Source organism: Ascochyta rabiei, chromosome 3 (genome assembly GCF_004011695.2).
Source record: "Ascochyta rabiei chromosome 3, complete sequence".
Lineage (NCBI taxonomy): Eukaryota > Fungi > Ascomycota > Dothideomycetes > Pleosporales > Didymellaceae > Ascochyta > Ascochyta rabiei.
The window spans coordinates 2,323,635-2,343,598 of record NC_082407.1 but is presented as its reverse complement, the minus strand read 5'-3'; the positions used below and the strand labels follow the sequence as shown (position 1 = coordinate 2,343,598).

General features: G+C 52.1%; 8 protein-coding genes across 9 annotated transcripts, besides 1 other annotated feature; 4 read left to right on the top strand and 4 right to left on the bottom strand.

The window, feature by feature from the left end:
• Positions 1-164: 164 nt before the first annotated feature.
• On the bottom strand, positions 165-1,208 carry EKO05_0002365 (uncharacterized protein; the record flags this gene model as incomplete). The annotated part of the gene is made up of 1 exon (XM_038947488.1): positions 165-1,208. The coding sequence occupies one exon, from the start codon at positions 1,206-1,208 to the stop codon at positions 165-167; it is 1,044 nt and encodes a 347-aa protein (XP_038793037.1).
• Positions 1,209-2,784: 1,576 nt separating this feature from the next.
• Positions 2,785-4,426, top strand: EKO05_0002364 (uncharacterized protein; the record flags this gene model as incomplete). The annotated part of the gene is made up of 4 exons (XM_038944146.1): positions 2,785-2,871; positions 2,920-3,444; positions 3,495-4,102; positions 4,150-4,426. The coding sequence occupies 4 exons, from the start codon at positions 2,785-2,787 to the stop codon at positions 4,424-4,426; spliced, it is 1,497 nt and encodes a 498-aa protein (XP_038793036.1).
• A 2,428-nt stretch (positions 4,427-6,854) lies between these two features.
• Positions 6,855-7,934, top strand: EKO05_0002363 (ATP-dependent NAD(P)H-hydrate dehydratase; the record flags this gene model as incomplete). The annotated part of the gene is made up of 3 exons (XM_038944149.1): positions 6,855-6,933; positions 6,988-7,085; positions 7,134-7,934. 3 exons carry the CDS (start codon positions 6,855-6,857, stop codon positions 7,932-7,934), a joined length of 978 nt encoding a protein of 325 aa, XP_038793035.1.
• A 263-nt stretch (positions 7,935-8,197) lies between these two features.
• Positions 8,198-9,259, bottom strand: EKO05_0002362 (uncharacterized protein; the record flags this gene model as incomplete). Its single annotated transcript, XM_038944247.1, has 3 exons — positions 8,198-8,411; positions 8,461-8,758; positions 8,821-9,259. The coding sequence occupies 3 exons, from the start codon at positions 9,257-9,259 to the stop codon at positions 8,198-8,200; spliced, it is 951 nt and encodes a 316-aa protein (XP_038793034.1).
• A 536-nt stretch (positions 9,260-9,795) lies between these two features.
• Positions 9,796-10,924, top strand: EKO05_0002361 (uncharacterized protein; the record flags this gene model as incomplete). Of its 2 annotated transcripts, none has more annotated exons than XM_059635893.1 (2): positions 9,796-9,990; positions 10,039-10,924. In XM_059635893.1, the coding sequence occupies 2 exons, from the start codon at positions 9,796-9,798 to the stop codon at positions 10,216-10,218; spliced, it is 375 nt and encodes a 124-aa protein (XP_059491876.1). The 2 variants fall into 2 exon arrangements, with proteins under 2 accessions (XP_059491876.1, XP_059491877.1); XM_059635894.1 differs by having other exon boundaries at positions 9,796-10,505; positions 10,554-10,924.
• Positions 10,925-10,958: 34 nt separating this feature from the next.
• Positions 10,959-10,986: a tandem repeat.
• A 695-nt stretch (positions 10,987-11,681) lies between these two features.
• EKO05_0002360 (Protein-serine/threonine phosphatase) lies at positions 11,682-12,989 on the bottom strand (the record flags this gene model as incomplete). Its single annotated transcript, XM_059635892.1, has 3 exons — positions 11,682-11,737; positions 11,791-12,449; positions 12,508-12,989. 3 exons carry the CDS (start codon positions 12,987-12,989, stop codon positions 11,682-11,684), a joined length of 1,197 nt encoding a protein of 398 aa, XP_059491875.1.
• Positions 12,990-13,569: 580 nt separating this feature from the next.
• EKO05_0002359 (uncharacterized protein) lies at positions 13,570-14,115 on the bottom strand (the record flags this gene model as incomplete). Its single annotated transcript, XM_038944213.1, has 2 exons — positions 13,570-13,989; positions 14,038-14,115. 2 exons carry the CDS (start codon positions 14,113-14,115, stop codon positions 13,570-13,572), a joined length of 498 nt encoding a protein of 165 aa, XP_038793031.1.
• A 2,794-nt stretch (positions 14,116-16,909) lies between these two features.
• EKO05_0002358 (uncharacterized protein) lies at positions 16,910-19,003 on the top strand (the record flags this gene model as incomplete). The annotated part of the gene is made up of 5 exons (XM_038943979.1): positions 16,910-17,063; positions 17,120-17,212; positions 17,297-17,696; positions 17,752-18,317; positions 18,369-19,003. The coding sequence occupies 5 exons, from the start codon at positions 16,910-16,912 to the stop codon at positions 19,001-19,003; spliced, it is 1,848 nt and encodes a 615-aa protein (XP_038793030.1).
• Positions 19,004-19,964: the final 961 nt, after the last annotated feature.

Genomic DNA, 19,964 nt, shown 5'->3' with positions numbered 1-19,964 from the left:
TTTTAACCCTGATCTCTATGAGGATCCAATCGCAACACAACTCTAATTTTTTCCTGAGCACTTCATACTCAACCTGTCTCGAATTTTACCCTTTGAAGAGCACGAGGCTGACTATAATCAGATACCCAAGTTTCTCCAACTGTCTTCTACTTTTGCAAGTGTGATCATTGTGATGTTTCCTTTGCCAGTGCGCCCGCCTTAGAGAGATCGATCCTCACCCAATAATGCTCCCACATCGCCTTGCCGCCCAAACTTATACACACGCTCTCACTCTGCGTATTCCCCACATACACATCTGCATGAGACCACGCACTGCCCATATCATCCACGGCCAAACCTGGTGCACATTCCCTAATAATGCTCGCCGCGACAGCCTTTGCGATTCCTTTGCCTCGCCACTCCGGTTCTGTATGCAACGTCGTCAGACTTCCATCGAGCCCCAGAAACGTCCATGCTACAGCCTTGTCTGTGACTTTCTCAAACACACCCCTACTCTCTAGGCTCATCAGTGTGCGTGTCGCGCGCGGAATACTTGTCCGCGCCTGCACAACTGGCAGGTCTTGCTCTCTCATCTCACCCCACCTCAACTCCTTTGGCAACTCTTTGACAGCTGGTAAATCTTCGATCCTGAACAGAAACTTGTTCACCACAGCATTCACGCCTGGAAACTCCGACCGCAGAATGCCGGCTTCGCGGCATATCTGCACGATCGCGTGGTGACATGCTCCTAGTGTTACAACGCCGGGCCAGAGAAGGTGTCGCATGTATGTGCCTGGGCCTAGCTCGTAGACGACGCCTGGTCCAGACTCAGGATGATCTCTCTCGTGCTGTTTTGCCAGTTCGAGGCTGGCGTGTTCGTCCGGATGTAGAGGTGGGAGGGGAAGATTGGACATGTAGTCTAGTAGTGATAGCACGGCAAGCCGACATTGGGAGCAGAATTCTGGGGCCGCTGTGTTTGAGTGGTTGGGGGATTCGCCAGGCGCGAAGAGCCAGAGTTCGGTTCCGGGCCGTGTGGAACGGTCGATGTATGCTGCTGCCCAGCATTGTGGAATTGAGCGTGCTAATGGGGAAATTGTGGATAATATGTGTGCATGCTCTGACTGGTTGGTGTGCTGTATGCGGTAGACTAGACTGATGCTACATGGGAGGGTAGACTTCAGGGCTGTTTGCAGAATCGATGACGTGGTTTGGTGCTCGTAGACCTCCATTTTGTATGATGCGTTAACAATGGATGGAGTGGTGACACAAATATTCCATAGATACGTATATGTGTTCAAGAAAGGGTGCAGGTAGCCGTTTGACTCAGCAATCTTCGCTGATCGCAGAGTACTCCGGGCATGCGAGTTTATTCCGAATTTTGACAGCGACAGCCTCTTGACTTCTTTCTGCTCGCTGTTGCACCTTCCATTCTCGACGAACGATAGTAGACGATGACGAAAATCCCTCCGTTGTTTTTTGCGATTTCCTTTGCATTGTTTCCGTTTTGCTGCAGTGATGTGTCGTCAGGAGTTGAGATCCCAACAGTTTCACTGGCTTCGTGCCACTCTTAGCTTCCGAGCGCCATTTAGGCGGTGGACTACTAGCAACGACGTACTCCTAGTCGGATCATGAGGCATTTACGGACCATGTTTTATCAAAGTGTAGCACTTATCAAAATGCCCTCTATCAGCGACTTGTGGGCAGCGTAGGTAATCAGGGTAATGACTAGAACACCCTCAGCGCAAGGTCGGCAACGTTGGCAGATCTACCGAATCGGCACATCAACGGCATCACGTGCTGTCATGCCTCCTAGATTAACAGTGTTGAGGATTCCATCCAGTGCGTACCTGCAGTACCTGGGACGGGGGTGCTTCTATTCTCATTCTCGTGAGGCCAGACTCGGGCATCACAGCATGCAGCGCATCGTATCTCCACAACGCCCTTCTTTATCAATGATACCTTTCGTGTCGACGTTCAGCTCGAGCGAAAATCCTAATCGCAATGTCCACCCAAAGCTAAGGTGCTCCTTCATTAGCGCACCCACCTCATGTCACGCATACCTGTGTCCAAATTATCATCACCAATGCAGCAGCCTGCAATGTCAGGCGATCGATCGTGCTCGAGCTGCAACCCTCTTTCAAGGCATCCTACCCTACTAGGCAAAGACAAGTCGTTTGCGTAGCTTGGCGGAAAGGATTGCGGACTTTGCGGGGGGGCCGTACTCCGGATATGCTGGGACATCACCCAAAGCTGTCGGTCACTCTTCCTGATACGGCGACCCGGGGAGATGAACTGCACATAGCATGACGACCAAGCTCTGTCAAACAGCTACCTAGCGGACCGAATGAGGGGAAATCCGATCAGCGCGCCATTCCAGCTGTACTATCCCTGAACAGCTATACAGTAGGGCGCTTATGCCCTACACAACTCAGCTCTCAACTGCAGTTCACGATAATCGTCGCGCAACTAAGTGCTAGACCCGCTGTTATTGCCGAGCCCGCATGCCTAGGGACGCCATGCTGAGACATAGTGGAGGAGCATTCACAACGGCGATTGGGCAATATCTTAATTCAGAGGATTACATGCTGCCTTAACGCTTTGCATTCACTTCGGCCGGACTGCAGAGAGAGCAGGAAATGAGCTCGCTGACTGGATGGATGAGTTTCTCGGATCCCCAGATTCACCGTCACAAACACGCACAGCTATGGCGGATGTATATGAAGCTCAACGGTTACCTCTGTTACTCTATCAGTGCTCTTCTTATCCAGTGTCACTAGCCTTGAACGTCACGCGGACACAGCCAATATGATGCCATCTACTAACGAAAACGCCCCTGGTGGGTTCAATCCTGTGCACTTCACTGTGCTGTGCCTCACGCTCCTCACAGTCCGCGTATGTTCTGCAGAGCCCCTCAACCTTGCATGAACCTGACTTTAGCAGTTTCTCTATGTGGGCCTTACGTGCCCGACAGGGCACTTGCCTGGTCCTTGGTACACTCGTTTTACGCATCTCAGACTGAAGCGAGCGGTTGTCACGGGTCAAAGGATCTTCTACATCGACGCACTTCACAAGAAGTATGGCCCCGTTGTTCGGCTATCACCTAATGAGGTCGGAGTTGCAGATCTTGATGCCTTCAAGGAGATTCACAAGATTGGCACCAAGTATATGAAGAGTGACTGGTACTTGCGATTAGCCAATTTCCCAAAGGCTGGGGTCTTTACCATGCTTGATCCTCGCGAACATGGACCCAGAAGAAAGCTCTTGTCTCGATCGTTCAGCAGAACCTATCTTGTCGAGAACTGGGAATCGACCGTCAGAGAAAAGGCATTCCTCGCCGTCAATAAAATCAAGAGCGATGCAATGAATAGTACTGCGGATGTGTACAACTGGTGGATGTTGCTTGCCTCCGACGTCAGTGCTCACCTGGCTTTTGGAGAGTCGTTTGACATGTTGGAGACAGGTCATGTTAGTCGTGTCTCTTGCAGTATGACAATGAATGCTAACAGCCTCTTCAGCAAAACCAGTTCCTTCGCGTCCTCAAGAAGCTCACCATGGGTGCTGGCATTATGGTTGAGATGCCTTTCCTTCGTGTCTTGAGGTTCGTACCCATCCCTGCTGTGCAAGAGATGTTCAACGCGAATGAGTACATCATCCAAGGTGCAGGTCGAGCAGCAGAGATGGCAAGGTCCCGTAAAGGTGAAGCGAACATTTTTGCCAAGGTCATAGAAGACTGTGAGAAAGAAGGTGAAGGCCACATCGATGATATGGACGTCAAAATCGAAGCCATGAACGTCATCGTTGCCGGTACTGACACTACTGGAGTAACACTAACCTATCTTACATGGGCTGTTCTCCAGCATCCTGAGCTTCAAGCGGCCCTGGAAGCAGAGGTTGCTGCGCTAGGTGAGAGCTTCACCGAGAACGATCTGATCGGCCTTCCTTTACTCAACGCTGTCATCGAGGAGACCCTCAGACTGTACGGAGCAGCACCTAGCAGTCTGCCCCGTGTGGTGCCCCAGGGTGGAACCAATTTCTTCAATTTTTACATACCACAAGGTGTAACCGTCGACACACAAGCCTACACATTCCACAGAGATCCCAATATCTGGAGCGATCCCCTGAAGTAAGTCTTCTTAACCGCTCGCAACGTACTCCACTAACGCGTGTCAGCTTCAACCCCTACCGCTGGATCGCCTCGAAAGAAGGCTACCCAGCTGAAGCCCTGTCCCCTGCTGCGAAGACCGCCTTCCACCCTTTCGGTGCTGGTGCAAGGTCCTGTATCGGCATTCATCTCGCGCGCATGGAGCTTAGATACGCAGCAGCGTTTATGTTCAGGGAGCTGAAGGGTGTCAAACTTGCGGAAAGCACAATGCCTGAGAGTATGGGGTTTGAAAACTTCTTTTTGATCGCGCCAAAGGCGCACAAGTGTGAGATTACGTTCAACTAGTGAACATGGAGACGATGGAGAAAGCATAATAAAGCCCATGATAATGGCAGCGTAATACAAGACGCAATTTCATACTCTACAATGAGCTTAGCTTCCTCGCGTTCGTACTGTGCACAAAGAAAGATAGACAGAAAGGCAAGGTACTTGGTCTGCCGAGATGGAGTTCATAGCATCGATCTGGGACAAGGCGTTTGCACAGTCACAACTGATGCGACAGTTAAGCAGACATTGTGTCACAATGACGTAGATAGTCAAGGACAACTTAACCTCGTGTCCAGAGCGAAAGTGACGTGCCAGTAACTCCGGGTAACAGAGTTGATCCTTAACGTAGTATCGACCCTCTCTTATACAATTGTCATCAAACCTGTCATGACACTGCGCTACTATTCTTCGGTTTCAATACAACCTCGAATTAGCCGCGACAGCTGTTCAGGTTTTTGTCGTGCCGGCGTGAGAGTACCCAGTACATCAGGACTATCCATGTGGAAGTGTTCACCTGGGTCTACAACAGGTGGCCGTCTGATATAGAAGCAAGACTGACAGTTGGTATGCATGATCTTCTTATTGTTTTGCGAAAGTTGAAAGCACCAGAACAAGTCTTTTTGGAGGGCCTGGCACGTTTGTCTCAAAGGTAGGTCTTCGGAAGTGCAGTGCAAGGTTAACCATATATGAACAAGCAATGGTAGGCTAAAAATATTTGCGTAAATTACCTAGTATTTTGATTTGAGCCTGAAGCTTGTAATTACCATCACTCTGCTTACCCTCTCCACCCTGTCCATTACCCTGAGCCCTCACGCAGTTGACTACCCTGCCAGAGTACTAACCCTACTCTACAGAAGCCATATGTAATGACAGTATGTCTCATGCCACTAACTGCAGTTGGATTGCATCGCCCCTTCTGCGTCTGCACGGCGAACTGCGCAACATACACGTACATTCGGTGGCTACAACGTATTCATTGAGAGCTGTTCTCTCAGCGACTATCATGGCCTCGTGTTCTCTATTGAATACCAGAGCACGAAACCCATCAAGCAAGGGTTGTAGATAGGTCCAAGGCTTCACTTCGATGCCCTGAACTACTCCTGCCGTCAGACCCGTCACGAGACTGCGTATCTCTTCTACACGCTCAACACATTCCAAGGCAGTCCTCAGCCGTTGCACAGATTCCTCAAGCATCAAAATACTTAGGTCAATCACATCGAATCGGTACGCATCGAAGTGGAAGAAGAGTCCCATCTAAGCGAATTGGGAACTGACCTTGTGCTTCTAAACACTTACATTGCTGTGCGCGACCTGCGAGCTTTCACGATGCTAAAATAGGTATACATACATAGCTTTTATCTAGTTTCTTGAGATTCTAAGGTAGCATTGAGGAGGGTATTTGATGAGGACAGAAAGGGGCGTCAAGACGTGGTGGTTTCATTGGAGCTTGGATGATGATAGCTTGCACAGTAATAGCTGCTCTAGAAAGGCACTGGAAAATAGGTTGTCACAAAGGAATTTTGAAGCCTGCAAGTGTTTGCTTAAAATCAATCAAACATTTTACGGTAGCAAACATTGTTCAGCATTGTTTTCACTCAAAGCAGAGGCCAGTGGGCAGCTTTTCTGGAGCATATATATTTCTTGATGTACAGGTTTTCTCATAGACAGAGCTTAGGTGACACATGTAGAAGAGGCAATGGAATCATATTTGCGTGACGGAGCGTTTGTATGATGGCTAGCTGGCCAATAACATTTAGAACTAGTCAATGCTCAAGACAGCTTCTGATATCAAACTTGACAAGTAATCTACCGACGCGTCTCGCCTTCCAAACATATCCGAATACTGCTCTAGCTCTCTCATTCTTCGCTCGGAAGGTATGGATCTAATTGTGCCCTGCCAAAGGTGCGTCTAGCTAGTCTCCGGGCGCAGTTGGTGACTTATGAAGTGAAGAGCTACATATCCAGGGCTCTCAGGACATCTCAGTAAGAGATAAGTAAGGGGTTCAGATGGTGTAACCTAAACCATGTTGTCGTTGAATAAGTATTTGAGGATTTTATTGCGGAGATTATACGTGGAATTGTGAGGGGGATGCAGTAATTGGCCATACGATCTGAAAAAGGACAACAAGATAACACCTACTCTAGTCCAAATGGGCTTCTCTTCGCTGCTGCAAGACCAGAGCCCTTCATACCAATCTAGAATTCGCAACAGGTTGTTATCGCAGGCAAGATGTCGGTGGCGCGTTGAAATGTGTTTTCCCCACATGGCCCGCCCGGTCCACCTGCGATCATCATGGTGACCTCATTCCGCAACATGTATTTCGAACAAAACCGCGACGTCGCAGCGATGCTCCGTCCACGCAACCACAAGCTCGAAACCTTTGCAATTTCTTCTCTAGCTCTTCTCAGTTGATACCCAAATTTCACTACTTTCACAACATTCACAATGGCGTCCGTAGCAAGGAAAGACCTTCTCAAGAAGGTGTACAATATGGTCCCGCCCATGCTTGAGAGCTTCCACAAGGGTATACCTCTCTAAAAGATAGTCTTTCAGAGCAGCACTAACGCCATTTTTTCAGGCCAGCTCGGTCGTGTAGGCGTTATTGGTGGCAGCGAGGACTACACAGGCGCACCCTACTTCTCTGCCATGGCATCTGCGAAGCTTGGCTGCGATATGGTACCTTTCTCTTGCTTCCGAACTATGTTAGAGCTAACATATGTTCAGTCTCACGTCATCTGCGAACCCGGCGCGGCTGCCGTCATCAAGACCTACTCCCCCAACCTGATGGTCCATCCGATCATGCGCCAGGAGAAGAACGTCGCACAGTCCGAGAGCGCCGAAAGCGTTTCTGCTGAAGTCGTAAGCATGCTGTCGCGCCTACACGTCATCGTAATCGGCCCCGGGCTCGGCCGCGACAAGCTGATGCAGGATACATGCGCGAAAGTCATTGAAGAAGCGAAGAGACAGGGCATCCCGTTCGTGCTGGACGCTGACGGTCTGTTCCTCGCTCAGACACGCCCGGAGCTTGTTGATGGCTGCAAAGAATGTATCCTCACACCGAACGTAGTCGAGTTCGGACGCCTGGCAAAGGCCAAGGGCGTCAACGTTGACGAGGGCGACCCAGCTGAGCTTTGCTCCAAGCTGTCCAAGGCCTTCGGTGGTGTTACGATTATCCAGAAAGGCTCCAAGGATTACATCTCCAATGGGGACAAAACACTTGTATCTGATGGCGAGGGTGGCTTGAAGCGCTCCGGTGGTCAGGGTGATACCCTCACAGGCAGCTTAGCGACACTGCTAGCATACCGTAAGGCATACCACGACAGAATCTGGGACCACGACAACAGCATGGGAAAGAGCGAGACCTTGGCTTTGGCCGCGTACGGTGGTAGCTGCATCACAAGGGAGTGCTCCAAGCTGGCGTACAAGGAGAAGGGTCGTTCGCTGCAGGCCAGCGATCTGACTGAGCACGTTCACACTGCTTTCCTCAACACCATTGGAGAGAGGAAAGAGACACCACAGCTGTAGACTGAGGATTTTGAATCGTTTGGAAGAACCCTGTAGTATCACGAGCGTGAACAAGGCTGCTCATAAGGAAAGCATGGGAACTGTACACAAGCATAGCAATGACGAAACGAATTATTTATGCAAGCAGCCACCGAGACCTGGCACTAGTTTTTACACAGCAATTGGGGCTTGGAATGTATAGACAAGGACCGATTTGTAGGTTTCAAAGCAAAGGTTTATCATTAGGGAAGATGTGATGGTGCGACGTAGTGTGCAACCCCAGGCTAAGACGCGATCATGGCCAGCATGCCGTCGACCACCGGCTTGATATCCGTACCCTTCGCTTTTTCGTGCTGGAGTGCCGCCACCAGAGGCTTGGTCTCTCTCGGCGCCGTAAACATCAGGAGTCGTTGTTTGCCATTGCCACCGGTTGCCAGTCTGATTCGCCACGCATCTCGCTTTCGTGGTTTGGCAGATTTTGTCGAAATAGGAGGTAGGCTGAAGATGGTCAGTAGTGTTCGAAGTCAAGTGGACTCAATGTGCTTACGGAGTCTCTCGCGCCAATTCAGAGACCGGTACAGCCTGTGGTTCTAGCTGAGGTACTGCTGATTCTGCTTCAGCTGCTAGTCCTTCTGGCTGAGCAGCACGCTGAACCACTTCCAGATGTTCTTCAGCTTGAGGTATTGCTTCAGGTTCGGATTTTGCTTTGAGTATGGGTGTAGGCTCTGGTTCGATAACGTTCGGAGGTGGCTCAGGTGACCGCTCGGTATCCAGTTCAGGATCTGGATCTGGCTCGACTGAACGTTGGATCACTTCTGGTAGCTCATCCGGCTGAGCTTTTGCTTCTACATGAAATTCAAGCTCAGCATCAATTCCAGCAAATCATCAACAACAGGGTCGGAATCACCTTCAAGCTTGGGCTCAGCAGGCGGTTCTGGTGAAGCTTCAGATGGTTGTATCACAGGCTCAAATCCGGCTGCTGGTACCTCCTTTGGCGGTTCTAATGCTGGCGCTTCGGTTTCCACGGAACGTTGGACTGCCGATACTGCCTGTGCAGGTTCAGGGTCGGGTAAGGGCTCCACAGCTGCGGGTACATATGCAGGCAGTTGTTCCACTTGTAGAAACTCGATTGGCAGCACTTCTTCGATGTGCTCTTCAGCTGGGTGTTCTTTGAGGAGCGACTCTTCAGCGAGAATGCCTTCGATAGCATGGTCTTCTGCCAGTAGGTCTTCGACTGGCTTCTCTGTTGTTGGCTCCTCTGCAGCTGGTTCTGGGGCGGGATAAGGTTGTACGGCCTCAGCGGCAGATTCTCCAAAAACATCAGCAGGGGAGTCAACATCTGTCATATTCGCTGATCAAGAAAGACGCTGGCTCTGAGAAAGCCTTGGAGTGTGATATGAATGAGCGAGTAAATAATTGCTGAGACGAATGCGGTGGGTAGATGAGCGATTGGCTGGTGCGAGAGAGCGGCAATGATCCTGAGTAAGAAAACCCAATGCTGGACATGTCCTGTACCGCGTGGCTGCGGAAGAAGTCATGACTAAGTGTTAGTAGGACCTTCCCTTGGAAGAACTGGAAGTAGATACACTCGGAAAGTACGGCTCGACGATGGTAGCAGAAGGTTGTTAACAAATTAAATCTATTTATACGAGTAACATCATGGCATAAGCGATCACCAGAGTTTCTTGCATAACACAGCCACTTAGTGACTAGAGCGATAGGTGTGTGAGGGTCGAAGGCTGGCGTGAGCGGAGGTCGTGCTTTCCTCCGCAAATGCCAAGCCCAGCTGCATCATCGCTCGAGCTCGTGCTTGCCAACTCCTACACAACTCCAATACGCTCGCCTTCACAGGAGACTACCGAGCTATTATCTCGCGGCAGCCATGGCGCTCAGTATCGACCAGAAGCGCCTGAAGGCCACCAAATTTCCACCCGAGTTCGACCGCAAGGTTGACATTGAGAAAGTCAACATCGATCTGATGAAGAAGTGGATTGCACAGAAGATTACGGACATTCTTGGAGACGAAGACGACATAGTCGTCGAGACATGCTACAATTTGGTCGAGCAAAGTCAATTTGTGCGTACACCTACCCGTCTGATGCTTGGTCCTTGCTGACATTCACAGCCCAAAATCAAAGAGATTCAGATACAGCTCACCGGCTTCCTCAACAAAGACACCGCGGCGTTCTGCAAAGAATTATGGGATCTGATGCTCAGTGCACAGGACAGCCCCATGGGTGTGCCGAAGGAAATGCTCGAGGCGAAGAAGCTTGAACTGCAGCAGGAGCAGGTACGACATTCTTGAAAGATTACAGACGTGATGGCTGACACGCATGCATAGCTTTCGAAAGCCGCTGCGGAGTCCCGCCGTAAAGAACGGACAGACCAGGACGATATCGTCAACATGTTTCGCGACACCGAACGCCCGGATCGAGGAGATCGAGGAGATCGCGGTCGAGGTCGCGGAGGACGCGGAGGAGGCTTCCGTGGAGACCGTGGAGACCGTGGAGGATTCCGTGGCGATCGAGGAGGTAGAGGAGGCAGAGACTTCGACCGTCGGCCACCACGTCGAGACTCGCGATCACCGCCTCCGTAAGTGCGATCGTGTGGAACAAACGCACAAAGACTGACAAGATTCAGAAGACGCAGGTCACCACCTCGCCGCGAACGTGACATCTACGTACCCAGCGGCAGCCGCGGTCGAGGCCGAGATCGCCGCGAGGGCTCGCGAGACCGCCGTCGCTCAGCCTCAGGCAGCCGCTCCAGGTCCCCACCGCCTCGTCGAGCCCGCCGCTCGCCTTCCTCAGATCGTTCACGTACGCCTCCACGACGTCGACGACGTTCACCTCCAAGCGATCGTTCGAGATCTCCACCGCGCCGATCGAGACGTTCTCCTTCTCCGCGTCGCAAGCGGCGAGATGGGGGGCGGGACAAGGCGTGGTCTCCAAGCAACGACAGCAGGAGACTACCTAGGCATCAATCACGATCTGCTTCCCCTAAAGACAAAGTGAGCTCACCAGCGCCCAGGCTGTCAAGGTCAAGATCCCGCACGCCACCCCGCCGCCGCCGCCGCGCAAGATCGAGCAGTTCACGCTCTGTAAGCCCTGTAAGACGACGCAGACGCTCCCCTTCAGACGTTGGTTCAGGATCACTAGCTGATATCAAGAAACGCAAACGCTCGATTAGTTCAAGCAGATCACGGTCTCGCAGCCGTAGACGCCATGCTACACGGTCACCCTCGGACTCACCCCCTCCACGTAAAGAACGAGGCTCAGAAGACTAGGTCGGTACGCGTTTCTTGTTATATTGGTCCAAACTCTATCAAGGCTAGGATCAGAAATTGCCACTATGCAATCAGTCCTAAGGAATCTGATCACTCTTGATCAGCCTCGTCTAACAGCCATATTTGCGTTATATCCCTGACAAAACTCGCTCTTCCATGCGCTCAGCTTTGATGGCGATTGCAGCCAGTGTACAGTAGATATCTATATCAATACTAAAACGATTTGCACGCATATGAGCGGCGCTCTTTCCAGGTGTCTTCGTGTCTTCGTATCTTCGTGAGCTGTGTTGTCGTCATTAGATATCAGCATCTCCGAACGGACGTGCTTCAAGGGAAGACATGGTAATGCCATGCTGTTGCCCTAGGCACCGTCGTGCAGTATCTGAGTAACTGTGTAAGTGGCGTATCGCTGTAATCGACGTGAACCGGAGCAGTCGCGCAGCCGTTCGAGATACGACGTGTGAATCGTGTGTATAGGTCGTCCTTCAACCCTTGCGCCTCTTGCACTGAGCAGCAACCACGCTGATATCGTCGAGCTTGCCTGCATGCTGTTAGCAAAGGTGTTCTTGGAGCTTTGTGCTGATCAACACGTACCTCCTTCGATACTCAATCCTTCGTCGATAGCCTTCTCCATATACGGACTTTCAGCGAATGGATCTTCGGCAATAACCCTCGCTGCATTGACCAGCCTCTGCGCAACATAGCGCATTCCGTCCGCGTAACTCTGCTCTTGATCATCTTTCCCCTGCTCCTTCTCTACGCTCTGCGACTCGTCCTTCCACTTCTCCATGCTCTCGCATACGTTTGTGACTACCTCGTGCTCCCACAGATTGTCTACCACACCATCCGTCATGGCGATTATGACGTCGTCTTCGAGGATTTCAATCGTGTCGAGGATCGCGTTGTCGTTGGGCGTGTCCGGGGAGTTTGTGCCCAGTTGGCGCGGACAGTCGAACCAGTGCCATTGCTCTTCCGTGCGGAAGATGACTTCTTTGCTGCTCGGCCGTATGACAAGTATCTGACCGTCGCCAATCTGCGTCACGTAGAGAAGCGGCGCGTTATTTTCGTTTGCGCTGAGGAGGGCGCCGCAGGCCGTCGTTGTGCCGTGCCATTCGTTGGGTTCCGAGGTTGCCTTCTTGGTCTTTTCGAAAGCAGTTTGCAGGTACGAGATGGGTTGTGGGGGAGAGGTGGGGGAGAAGGGCGCGGATTCGACTTCCAGAGACCAGAAGTGTAGGATCAGCCTGGACCATAGCCTGTGCCTGCGAATTAGTATGTTTCAGTGTGTGCAGAGAAGGAATGGGAGGAGCTCACGCAGCATGTCCCCTCTCTCTTGTAGCCCACGCTCCAACACCGTCGTTTGCGCCGATGAAGTAATCGCTGACGAGCACTGCGTCGTCGCCGTTCGTGACGCCTCGTATCATTTCCCCATTCACGGTTGGACGCCGGTCTCGGCTCTTGTGGTGCGTGCTCAACGGCTCTGAGAAGCTCGTAGAAGGTAGCGAAAGGAATGGCGGGGGGAATGGCCGACTAGGTCTCTTTGCATATAGTGCATACCCGGCTTCGAAGTAGAAGGGCGACTTTGGTGTAGGCGGGGGCACGTCATCGGGGACAGGGGTCGTGGTGCCGAGGCGTGGGTTTTGAGGTTGCTGGGCATAGCATCGTATCTGTGTGCGCCGCGTCGTAGACGGACATATTCCAAACTGTGCTGTGAATCGCGGAGGGTGAACGGTCCGCGGAAGGTGGAGAATGGGACCGCGCAGGCAGAGGAGAAGCACGGGCATGCCAGCGACCATAGGGTGATATGTAGGGGACGCGGCGTCCGGTGTGGAGGATTATAAGCGCATGGAGGCGCAGAACTCGAGATATGGGTTTTCGCGAGGGTTTGGAGTTCGAGGCTTTGAATATCGAGAACCGTCAGGAATCTGGGTCGGATCGGTTACCGGGTTCATGGATCGTTGAGGAGCGCGGATAGGGCTGAGCCTAAACCAAGTACAGGTAGCATGACGTTTAGTTTCTCTGGTGTCGAGAGAGGGTCGTGACTTTGAGCAGGGCTGTTTGCGCAGGGCACATGGGCGGTTCTAGGAGAAGATTCTGGACTTCAACTTGCAGTTGCACAATACTCGTCTTGAAGTTGATCGTGATTGACATCTAGGATCTGCGATAGGCGAACCGCCAAGTCTTTTCAAGATTGCTCTTCTCTTCTCCTTGCTGCCGGTATCAAACACTTAAACATGCATGCAGCAGTCCAGTCTGCGGAGAGCGTGTTGAATCCGCCCACCTTCACATATCCATAACACCTCCTCCCAAGTGGTATCCTAAGCAAACGCCGAGCAATGCAGCCTCATCTGTTTCCTTATCTCCTCCATGCGTGCCTTACGCCCTCGTCTTGATAAACTTGTCCAAGTCGCTTGTCGTTGCGACACCCAGCACAAATTTGCGGCTCGCATCCGTGACAACAGCAAATTCCTGCTTCCCACTCCCATCCACTCCACCCTTGAAGAATTCTTCTAGCTCCTCGAGCGGCGTCTCCATGTCAATGACCTTGTACCGTCTTCCACGTCGCTGGAACTTGTGCATCGCCGCCTCGACCGGGTCGTCCTCTTTCACTTTGCGCTCCTTGAGCAGCTCCTGTAGGCGGGGGATGCTGATGTAGCCAAGGAGTGCGCGGTTCTCTTGGGAAATGACAGTTAGATGCGTGTAGTCGCGTTCAAGACCGCTCATGAGCGCCCAGGAGATGGGATCAGTGGGCTTGACAGAGAGGGCAGGTGGTGGGTCGAGGTCCTCTACCGTTGCCTGTTGTACATCAGCATTGGCTGGTCAAGAGCGTCAAGGGTTGCATACCCCGCGGTATTTGTTTGCCCACAAAGCCTTGTATTCAGCACTCTGCTCGCTGTTTGCGCTGGGCTCTTGAGTCGCCATGTTTGTGAATGGAGGGGACCTTGTTGGCGCAAGCTTGGGAGCTTCGAAGCTTGCCCTGAGGATCTGCGACTCCCCGCACTAGTGCGGAAGCACGAGCCATTGGTGAACGCTTGCAGCTCTGTGTAGGATCTGAAAGATCTGAGGTGTGTTTCAGTCTCGTCAGGTTCTTGACGGTCCAAGTTTACGTGTAAACAGCTATGCACAAGGGTGTTACTGTGTATTGCTGGAGGACCTGCGTTTTCCAGGGCAAGATCCAGAGGCAAATAGTTGTGCCATACAAGGTGTAGGTGCTTGATTATTGTTGTAAAGCCGAATCACCGCTGCACTGTATAGCCGTGTCGGACCTCCAAATTTAATTTAGGCTTTTGAATCATGTTGCAGTGGTTCGGCTTGAGGGCTGGGCAGTCGACTTCGTGAATTTGTCGGATTTGAGTTCGTTCACGTGATGGCGAGCCGCCGTTAGCAGCAACCAGCAGACCATTTCGATTGTTCAAAGCCGCCCACCTCAAGACACCATCTTCGACATGATAGTCACCATCGAGAAACCACTGCATCTAATTGCAATACCGAACACACCGATGTGACATGCACATTGACTTCGCGATAGTATTGCGAAAGCGCCTCCGGAACTGCACGATCTACCCGCTGCACGGCAGCCCCTCGGTCAACCGATGACTTCGAACCTGTCGACCATGGTCGCAGGACGCATAATTTTCCACGATATATGACTACGACCGTAACATATACTGGGTTTTACAACACGTCTTTACCCGGGAGTAGCAGTACGCCTGAGAGCTCAACACCTACGAGACTGGTGCGAACAGGACTGGGGCGGTCTCAAGCTAGACTTGTCGACCAACATCACAAGGCGCATCTGCTCTGTTAGGTGCAGACAATATCACAGTTATCCGTGGCATGGGTGATATGTCGCAAAGCCAACAGTGTTGCGAAGCCTCGGTCCCTGCCTACTGACAGATTCTCAAACGTCGATGTGTGAAGCACTGTCATCACGAAAGACAAACACCACTCAAAGGCGCATAGTCAAACCAGCAATGCGTGGATTTGGCAAGCCGAGAGCAAGAGCTAGGCAACCGAAGAGATGGACCAGAGATGCAAAGAAATAGATCAAGATGTGGTCCGCTGGCATGACGCTTATCGATAGCACGATGACAGCGGAGAGTCTCCGTCTTGGACCCGCCGCAAAGGCACCGGTGCCTATGTAGGTTTCCCCATCCTGAGACCGTTCAGGTCAGCTCATTTGCGTCCGGCAGAGCTATGGTCACAATGGCCGGAGATGCAGTTTGATTGACGCCAGAATTAACCCTACTAAGCAGCCCAGCAGCATTGGAGTCCCGTGGTGTCGCAAGGTCTCAAAACACTCAGGGCTTCCTGTAAACAGCCTATGCCAATACTTGATAAGAACTTAGATTCTGTCCAGGCAAGTGTCGAAGGCATCTCCTCAACGATCGTGGGAACGTTGTACATGTGGCAGCATATCTGTAGTCACCTTCTCTACATGTTGCATGTTACAGGTGAGCCGTTAACTTGCCTACACACTTTGGATAGACAAGGTGCTCGAGTTCAGGCTTTGTCAACATGTCAACGCTGTGTGGTGAGTTCAAGCTTGCGACCAGATCTACACTACTGTCACCAGAAAATAGCGTTTCGAAAGCCTTCCTTCCAGCAAGTCGTTTGCCTTGTTTGCTGTTCTTGATTTTGTTCCTAATCGTGTCGACGCCTAGACCAACCATGTAGATTTTCATCGCTGCGAGGGAAACGTCGATCAGAGAAAGGGCAATTGTCAAGGGCAAGGTACCTTCATTGCACCTTTTCAAGAGGTGTATAACCATGGGTTGTTGATGTCTGTAGAGTACAGTAAGTTTATACGCCAGTAACAGGGGCCTACAAGCTGATAATCGTGCAGTAGCAAATTATAATGGGTCCTCTCAGCTTCGAATTGAACAGACCCTTACAGTTGATAATTTCAAGTCCCTAGTCATGTCACAGCCTGTTCTGCTCTTGAGAGAAGACGATACAGCTGAGTCTATTATCGTTTATATACAACAATAACTAACGACAAAACAGTTGGGCAACTAGGGTGTTTGCCGTGTCATCGATGCCACTTGCTTCGACGAATCGCGCTCTTACCTGGAAGGTGCAGCTTAGCTCATTGGCGGCTTGTCTGCGAGAGCCGAACCAGCCGCTTTCAGCAGCGCTTTCATCAAGTACCATCAACAGAGGAGGCCTCGAAGGTCATCGCAGCATCAACAACCGGGTACGGCCATCACAGCGTGCCAGCTCCATCAATTATCTTCGTAGAGGCCTTCACGCTGCCTACCGAGGGGCGGCTCCTGTACTCCAGAGCACGGTCCACTTCAACGCATCGCGCCAAACCTTGGAAGGCACCAACAACATTACGATACATCATTACGAGCACGACGTCCGGCAGCTGCAACAGCCTCAAACTCGAGTCGGTGCTTCTGGTGTGGCCAGTGAAACACCTCGAATTTTTCGGTGAAGGTAAGGCCCGCGTTGCGTTCAGGCTAAGGCGCATCAATCACGTCACGTGCAAACATCGATCGAAAGTTACGTCCGAAGCTTCGCTCTTCGCGATCCCCACTCCACCACGACACGACCCAACCACCCTCACCACCGCGCGTCATCAACACACGTCGCCACCCATCAACCGCGCGGTACACCTATTGCGCCCGATACCCCGCTAGCTTTAATCGCGGCTTCCCATCACTGTTACGCGTCGAGTGCAGATCGTGCAACCGTAAGCCAGACACGAACAATGGCGGACGAGGCGACAGCACCCGTGCAGACGGAGCCTACGGCCACCACCGAGATCCCAACGCGTCCCGCAGATGCCGCAGCTGAGCCTGCGGTTGCCGAGGCGAAGCCCTTTGAGGGGGACGCCGTCATCGCTACTGAAGGCATCGCTGAAGGTAAGAGATATCGCATGTGATTTGCCCAGGGACATGCTAACGCGACAACGCGTCAGTTGAGAAGGAGGAGCCAAAGCAAGACTCCGCTGCAAAAGAAGATGTCACTGCCGACGCGAAATCCGACACAGCCGCAGCAAGCAACGGCATCGGTACGTGAAGACTCTGCTCCGCTTGAACAAAGAGCCGTGTCAGCAGCTCCAATCTACTTTACTTAGATACTAACGATGATCCAGATACCGCATCTGCCGAACCTACCACCGAGCCTGCTGCTGACGCCTCCGCGACCAACGGTACCCCAGCCACCCCAGCCAAGAAGATGAACAACGGCAAGCGCAAATCAGGCGCCGGCATTCCTGAGCACAAGACAAAGAAGACTCCTGCCAAGGGGAAGAAGAAAGCGCCTGAGCTCCGTCTCGATGCTCAGCCAGGAGACATGTACATGGTCGCCATGCGAGGGTACCAGCCCTGGCCAGTCATTGTCTGCGACGAGGAGATGCTGCCTGAATCTCTTCTTAGCAAGCGACCCGTCAGTGCGAAGCGCATTGACGGCACGTACCGTGAAGATTTCTTGGAGGGCGGGAAAAACGCGAAAGACCGCAGGTATCCTATCATGTTCCTCGGTACTAACGAGTTGTAGGTTTCAATCTTTCCACTTTACACAACCATTTCGTCTGCTAACGTGTCACAGCGCATGGCAGGTTAATACTGAGCTGCTAACGTTTGATGTTGAGGACGTGAAGAAGGACGTCGAATCCGGCAACTCAGCAAAGAAGAACAAGGCACTGTGGTCAGCATACGAGATTGCTGCAGAAGGCCATGATCTGGCCTACTTCAAGACCATGCTCGCAAGTCACGAGGCAGCCCTGCAGGAGGACGCTGAACAGCGCGAGGCCAAGGAGGCGGAGAAGAAGGAGAAGAAAGAAAAGACCGCCAAGCGAAAGAGCACAGCCGCAGCAGAATCAGACGACATCGACATGGAGGACGCTGGCGACGACGCAGCGCCTTCGGCCAAGAAGGCAAAGGCTACTAAGAAGCGTAAGAAGGAGGACGAAAGCGATGGCGCTGAGCCTGCGGCTAAGACACCAAAGACAACCAAGCTGAAGCTCAACAACAAGACCTCTAAGGAGGGTTCCGCTGCGAAGCCCAAGAAGGAGACAAAGTCCAAGAAGAAGGCTGCCGAAGAGGCTGCGCCTGTTGAGCCAGAGGATCCGCCTATGACCGCGGAAGAGCGCATTCAGAAGCGCGAGAAGCAAGGTAAGCGCTGCGAACAGTTCACTCAAACGGGCCGTTACTAATGCTCCGCAGTCCTCTATCTTCGACACCGGTTGCAGAAGGGATTCCTCTCGAGGGACCATGCTCCAAAGGACGAAGATATGGCCAGCATGGCCGACTACCTGAAGCAGCTTGAGGCACACGAGGACCTCGAGGCTGAGGTGATCAAGAAAACGAAGGTGCACAAGGTTCTCAAGGCCATCATCAAGCTAGACAACATTCCCAAGGAAGAGGAACACAACTTCAAGCAGCGCTCCGCCGAGCTGCTGAACAAGTGGGGCGGCGCACTGGCCGCCGATGGGGAGCCCGCTGACAAGACCACTCCTGCGACTAACGGTGCCAAGGCCGACGACGAGAAGTCGGAATCTGCGAAGGTCGAGACACCGGCGGCTGAGACGAAGGAGGAGACAAGGGAAGAGTCGAAAGAAGAGCCTAAGGAGGAGACGAAAGAAGATAGCGCGGAAAGGAAGATTGAGGAGGCACCAAAGGATGATGCGCCATCTGAGCTTGCTGCCCCTGAGCCTGCAGACAAGGACGGCGATGTCTCAATGGCTGATGTCGAAGCTACAAAGGAGGCAGCCGCGATCGTCACTGCACCAAACCCCGAAGGCGTCAATGATGCGACTACTGAATCGAAGTCAGAGACCGCAGCAGCGACCATCTCCTGAGCCAATGCTACACTCAGTAGTAGTTCCTTGGGCGACTGTTCTTATACTCTACCTGGGCGTGACGGCAAGACTGCAAAATTGTCAAAGTAAGATGTTTGGTTGGCCGAGCGTCAACATTATGGCGCGGTGGAAGTAGTGTTTTAAAAAGCGACGGCCTCTCAAGCCCAAGGGCTTTCGCGCACTGTACATATATTGCTGCTTAGGCATCCTAGTCAGTTCAGTCTGATGAAAAGGGTGACGGGGATGGATGGATGGATGGTATATTCCTTGAGCGAATTTTGAATTGTATCAAACACGGCAACGGTTTTGCTGAAGTGATCTGCCTGTGTGATTGGTGCACAGTCGCAAAAGGACATGTCAACCCGCGTGCACAAATAGGACAGAACTCGAGTCGAGCTGATGTTCTCGGTCTCTGTGTTGCCTTGCCGTCAGGGCAGATTGCTTCTGGAAGCCAGTGCCTACCGCCCAATCTCTCCATATCCACAAGAGGCATTGGGTTTTTATGGAAGAGTACATGTTTAGAGGCTTGCTCAAGTATTCGACTGTTGTCATTTGAGCCGAGAATATTCACGCATTGGTGCTTCATGGGTTTCTAAGGACTTTTGACGCCGTTGATCCCTATTTGAGAAAGATGCCCCAGAACCGCGGGGATTGGCAACAGAATCGATGCGAGACGGAGACACTCCAGCAGTATGGTGAAAGCCAATCGTATAATGTACAAAGACTGCCTTGTCTTCCCCGTTCTACACCAAAGTATTTGTGATTTTCCTTGGAGATCTGTAAGTTCAGTTGGACATGCAGTACTGCGGGTACTACAGCCGACTGACCGGACTAAAGCGAAGGGAACCGTGTATGGAGACGGTGCGTCCTCTATACACGTCTGATAGCTCGCGCGTGCGCGGAAAGCGGATCTGCAACCCCCCGTCTCCCATGGTGCAGCGGCGTGAGGTCGATAGGCTCG